General features: G+C 36.4%; 1 protein-coding gene across 1 annotated transcript; it reads left to right on the plus strand.

The window, feature by feature from the left end:
• Window positions 1-5,251: 5,251 nt before the first annotated feature.
• Window positions 5,252-5,809, plus strand: LOC122094796 (E3 ubiquitin-protein ligase PUB23-like). The gene has a single exon (XM_042665395.1). The coding sequence runs from the start codon at window positions 5,252-5,254 to the stop codon at window positions 5,807-5,809; it is 558 nt and encodes a 185-aa protein (XP_042521329.1).
• Window positions 5,810-6,629: the final 820 nt, after the last annotated feature.

Below are 6,629 nucleotides of genomic sequence, written 5' to 3' on the forward strand. Positions count from 1 at the left end.
TCTTTTGAAGACGCACGTGCTTTGATTGTGTAAAATAGCACAACCCCGCAAGGCTATGCTTCCCCTTGCTCCAACGTATTTGCTGACGCTCCGACGTCGTGATGTTCTAACCACTGAAGTCTAGAGACTCTATACTGATTATAACCCCATTACTTAAATATTATATTCAATTATAAAGGTTAAATATTATAAACATTTACCCTTTCAAAATCTCTACCGACGACTCCCAATTAGTTGCATGTCTTGTTGAATGAGCCCTGGACTCTATAATTCTCCTATTTTCCTATAGGACTCCACGTTTGGTCTTGGGTACGACTAAAAGGTCTTTTTTTTTTTTCTTTGACTTTGGCATATCCGCCAGTCTCAGTCCTTTTGACTTTCTCTCTCTCTAAAAGGATAAGAAAGAAGTTTCTCTCTCTAACTCGTGTTTTCTGTTTTTTGAATATTCAACTTCAATTCGCACAACGCCATCTTCTATTTTTTCCTACGTGGACTCGTGGTGTCTTCATCCTTTCCTTGGCTGTGTTTTAGGGGTGTCAATTGGTCAGGATAGATCGGTCTCGATTGGATTTAATCGAACTTGACCACTTAAAAGCCTTGCATCATGAACATCTGATTAAGTAAAAGGGTCTAGCTTTGGGAAACATGGTACAATTTATAATCGGATCGGTCAGTGTCGGGCTTTAAATGAGCTTCCTTAAACTGACCTTAATCGGATTATCATTCTATTTAAGTCTAAACGGACTCTAAACTGGCTTTAAACGTATCTACCCTAAAATTCTATTCTTAAATAGTTTGAGATTATGATTGTTCTTTTTTAAAAAAAAAAAAAAATTATGACTATTACAATTTACAAAATAAAGCTTAATCAAATCAAATCTTACTACAAAGCAATGGGTAAGAAAACTTAATTAATTTCTTACTAGAAGTGGCAAAATAAGAATTTTATATAGTATTAAAGGGAGGTCAAACTGGATCGGGCTACAACGAGTCAATTCAAGTGGGGCATATAAACATATCGGCTCAATTGAGCACCCGACGAGCTAGCTACCTACATCATGAACATCAGTTTAATAAACATGTCGGGCCTTTGGGCTCAAACCCGACACGTTTATTAAATAGGTCTAGGTTAGTTCATAAACATGTCGGACTCAATCGAGCCTACTGGTGCAAACTCAGGATTAACACCCCTAGCGGCTTTTACTGCCGCTGCCCTTTCTTTTGGTGACATGGCCAAGTGCCCAATAAGAACTCGGCCACCAATGGGACCTCTATGTCTCTTGCAGCGTTGCCATGAACGCAAGCATCCACACATTCCTGAATCCTTGCTGGCCTCAAAACGGAGCTTTAAATGTACAAGTGAACGCTGAATTTTCTTTTGAAGACGCACGTGCTTTGATTGTGTAAAATAGCACAACCCCGCAAGGCTACGCTTCCCCTTGCTCCAACGTATTTGCTGACGCTCCGACGTCGTGATGTTCCAACCACTGAAGTCTAGAGACTCTATACTGATTATAACCCCATTACTTAAGGGTTTCGGTTCTCTCTAATTTTTTATTTAATTCTCTTTTTGTACATATAATATTTGTATATTTTCAAAATTCAACAATTGTGGAAAATTTTTAAAATTCAAACTCATCTTAACCCTTGAGATACCTTAAATTTTCACAATCATTGGATTTTAAAAATTGTACAAATGTCGTGTGCACAAAGAGAATTAAACAAGACTTGAACGATTAAAAATTGGAGAAGAGTAGGATTCTTAAGAAGCTACCATAGGAGTGAAATGCAAATTGCAAAATTGAACCCATCCATTTAAATTGAGACCAATAAACTATTTATTGATTGGTTTAAGGGCAAGAGAACCTTCTCTGTTTCCATGGTCACTGTGTCAATGCATAGGTCTATAGGAGGGGGTGCAGAAGCATTTGGGCAGGAGTCAGTGTGTTCTTTTTTCGTCTGCCTATGTCTGGGCATAGACACGCAAGTGGGTAGGGTTATTTCTCTTTGGTTTAGTTATACTTTTAATAAACGAAACCCTTTTCTTTTTTTTTTTTTCCCTACCTAAACTTGCAGCTAAAGAATAGAATCTGAAAAGGTATTTAGAAAATACTAAAACTATGAGGGTATTTATAAACCCAAAATATAAGTAAATTATTCTATTTCTTTGGTTGCGAGCCCAGGTAATAGGGAGGTGTTGATATTTAGGTTTCTCCCACCAACTATCTTTACTGATTCTCTTTGGATGGCTCCAAATAATGAGAATGACTTTAAGATAGGAGGATCTATAGTCCTATAAATAGCTTGTAGTGCACCCTCCCATCAAAGAATATGATTTAGAATAAGATTACAAAAGATGAGTTTCATAATCAAATTCAAATACCATAAATAAAATATATTGTTGGCCAATAACTTAATTGGTCGCGTGGATATATCAAGATTAAAAACAACTTCTTGCAATCTTCCATTGAACCATATGATCATATAATAATAATCTCAAATATAATTTGGATTATAGCATCATACTGTAGTATTAGAGAACAAACCCATTCACTTTATGCCAACACAAACATAATATTATATTTGAACAAAATATTAATACGGATCATGACGGTTATACATCATATAACAATATAATCCCTTCCATAGTCACACCACTAGCAACTCCATTCAAAATTATGCATAAAGAGGGAATAGACTTATAGTTTGTAACTAAATGGTCCAACATAATATCTCACTTATATTAAAGAAAAGAGACATTTTTTTGTCAGAGAGTAGCCCTTGAGCCACAGACAAAGGGGCCACAATAATAATGGTGCCCCTCCTTGGGTACGCGCCTCCGTTTTTTGGGCATTGGGGCTACTCTCAAATTGAAAACACTTGTCCTAAAAAAAAATGTGTCCACATAATGATAAAAGTAAGAAGTATTTAGAAATACTAGATAGCATGACCACTTTAAAAGGTGTCATGAATTGATGACTAAATATATTAATTCTTAATCAAACCCATGTCTATAACAAGATCCATATAGAGGTTTAGCACTAATGCCTTAGTTATCAAATCTGCAAACATCATATTGGTCTTAATATGTATGACATACACTTCTTGTTTCTAAATAGCATTCACAAAGCTATATTTAACTCCAATATGTTTCATTGTACAAAAATTCTTATTTTCTTGGACTAATACACAACTACAATATTCTCAATACATTCTTAGCAGCTTCGTAATGATATTGACAACCTGAAGTCTAAAGATAGTAATCATATTGTCATAGATGTCACAAACTCTACTTTCATAATAAAAAGGGATATACAAGAATGCTTCTTATACTTCTAAGAAACTGCCTCATCATCAAGTAGAAATACATGTCCAGATATAGTAGTAGTCATCTTCCCCGAATTGTTCAAAAAGTGCATCTGCTATTTGTTCGGATTTGATATAGTTATGAAGTCCACAACAAGCTATCACAATATAACTTGGGTAACTAAGTGAGAATTGAGGCATGTTTTAGAAAAGAATACATATTCAGGTGCACAATGTTAAATAGGGCAATTGGGCCCAATAACCTTCATTGATGATAGCTTTACAGTCCACGGCTTATCTAATTCTGTTTCATAAAATCCAATCTATGGCATATTTTTAGAATTCAAAAAAGAGAATATGATGAATGGATATCAATTAAAGGCAACTTTATAAGTTTATAGAAGAGGAACTAATCCTTTTTATCCCAAAAAACAAAGAAAAAAAGCAAATACCCACTTCTTTTTTTTCATTTTTATTTGCGGTTGGGAAAACTGAGAATTACAAAGACCATAGGTTATGACAATTATTGGTGGGAAATAAAAGCATTAGCATATCAGACTCAATCAAAGAAAAGTATAGAAAAAGAGAAATAAAATAAAAAAGAGGCCGAGAATGACAGGGCCAAATGGGCTCCCTTGCTCTCTCCTCTGCTCTTAAGGGAGTTGACGAGATAGGAGTCACAGAAGAAGAGGTTTTTATGTTGCCCAATGGACCCCAATCTTGGGTACTGCAAGTACATGGGTAGTTTCTTCAAGAAAGCTATTGTTTTCCAAAACTGCAAGTTAGCTCTCCAAGCATTCTATCACTCAACAAAGCATTCTGCAAAACATTAAACTTTGATCCAGGGAAATACTTTGTTTGCATTCTGTACTAATCCAAGCATTCTATCACTCAACAAGGATCATGTGAATGTAAACAATGTATAATATGTTACAGAATCAATCGAGTAAAACAAAGCTATCAATTTCCCTGGAAAAAACCCACACGATTTATAAAACACCAATCGTATATTGGTTAAGGGTCAGTACAAGTTTCAATAAATCCAATAATAAAAGCTTATAACTGGTTTGACTCCAAATTTAGCTCAATACAATTTTCAAGAAACCAAATAATGAAGCAAGACTCCCACTCGCATACACAATAATCTTTACAGAGAAACGGGAAGAGAGAGAGAGAGAGAGAGAGAGAGAGAGAGAGAGAGAGAGAGAGAGAGCGTGCGATAGAGAGCAGAGCAAGAGCGATCGAGATATAGAGAGAGAGAGACGATGATATCTGCTGTGTGGCTGGAGAACCTTTGAAGAAGACGGTTGAGAGTTGAGACCCCGTTTCTAGGGTTCTTGCAAGTGAAGTGGGCAATCTCGTCGTTGGGAATTTTGTGGGATTTTATCGGGAGTGGTTGGGAAAGGCAAGGGGTTTTGTTCCTTTATGTTGTGGAAATAACAAACAAAACACCTTTTAGGTGTTCTTGCATTCTATTTTATATCTATTCTTTTTTCCTGGTTCATTCTGCAAGAATACAAAAATAAATCGAACATGTCAAAAGCGTTTTTGTTCTATTTGCATTCCCATGGAATAGAAGAACACCAGAAACATTCTCATGGAACGTTATCAAACGACCCCTAAACAGACAAAATGAAAAGGTAATTGAATCAGGAATTGAATAGTGAAAAGGAAACCAAACAATCAAAGACCAAGCAAAACTACAAAATAAAACGAGATCTTCGTCAAGATAGAAAGAGAAATTTTGAGACGCATCGAAGGAATGTGGCGAGATTTCCACCTAGAAAATATGGTTAGAAATGGAAAAAAAAGAGCTTAACACTTGATATAGAAAGTCAAACGAGGAGGGAGAGAGAGAGGGGAAACACCCTTCTTTTTTTTTTAAATAAAGGAGAGAGAAACACCCTTCCCAACAAGCATCTAAGGCTTTATCTGATTTTATCTGATGGCCTTACGAGGGGAACACTTTGCTCAGATAGTGAACGTTTTGCGTGACCAGATCTCGCAACAAGCATCTAAGGCTTCATTACAGATCATGATTGAGATCTGTCAATGGAGTCGAAACAGGATCAAAACCGTAGAAGCTGGTGCAGTTTCGGTGTTGATTGAGATACTCCTAGAGAAGACAATAGAGAAGAGAGATTCGGAGATGGTGTTGGTGGTATTGGACCAGTTATGTAGATGTGCAGAAGGGAGAGCTGAATTATTAAGGCACGGAGCTGGAATTGCTGTGGTGTCGAAGAGCATACTTAGGGTATCACATTTAGCCACTGATAGAGGAGTGAGGATATTGTCTTCGATGTTGAGGTTCTCTGGGACTTCATGTGTTGTTCAGGAGATGCTACAAGTTGGGGTTGTTTCCAAGTTGTGTTTGGTGCTTCAGGTGGACTGTAGCCTCAAGACCAAGGAGAAGGCCAAGGAGATGCTTAAGTTGCATTCTAGGGTTTGGAAGAACTCTTCCTGTATCCCGCTCCTTGTACTCTCTTCTTATCCATCTTCTTAATTAACACATTCACAATCACTGAGAAGCAGTGGGAAGGTGATCAGAGTAGTTAGTTCGTGTATATAATTGGATAAAAGAAATACATTGGCATGAAAATTTGTGTCCATCTAGCACAAAAGCAATTTCCATTGAAGAAAAACTCTCTGCTTTTTCTTTAGCAAGTTTTATTTTAGGATAATTTTCAGCCTTTCTGGTTTAGTTTATTTATTTATTTATTTATTTTAAGGGTAATAGGCTTACAATGAGAAATAGTATATACCTTTTGGAAAAAAAGTAGCCTAAAAGACAGCAATTCTTTCATCCACACATAAAGGATAGTGAAATGACCAGCCCACCCCCTCATAAAAGGCAGAAATTCCACCCCTATTGATTCTTCTGCTAACACTCATGCTGATGTAAGGTCAAACAGGGCAAAATTTTCCTCAACCGTCATTGACATAAGATAGGATCCTGACCAGGCTTGATATTTTCTAGATTGGAACCAATCGTCTAAGCTAGAATATTCCTCAAAATCCATTGCGCCATTCCACCATTTTGGTCAATAGTCAAACTTGAAAAAGTCCTCACTAACCGCCGATCTTCAGCTATTCCATATTGATGGTCTAAATGTTTCAAATGATTGGAAATTTATTCATATAGTATGATATGGTAGGCGGTATTGTTCCATACTAGTGTATTTTGATATTTCGTATACTATGATATTGTATTGATATCTTGATTAGAATTTTCATATGGTATTGATCTTTCGTATTATATTTTAGGGGAAAAGAACGGTACCTAATCATGCCATCTACGCCAACAGACAAGGAGTGCAAAAAAG

This window comes from Macadamia integrifolia, chromosome 12 (assembly GCF_013358625.1).
Source record: "Macadamia integrifolia cultivar HAES 741 chromosome 12, SCU_Mint_v3, whole genome shotgun sequence".
NCBI lineage: Eukaryota > Viridiplantae > Streptophyta > Magnoliopsida > Proteales > Proteaceae > Macadamia > Macadamia integrifolia.

What these genes read in the sequence shown, in the direction of transcription:
- LOC122094796 (XM_042665395.1), top strand. Translation starts at nt 5,252, where the DNA reads ATGGCCTTACGAGGGGAACACTTTGCTCAGATAGTGAACGTTTTGCGT.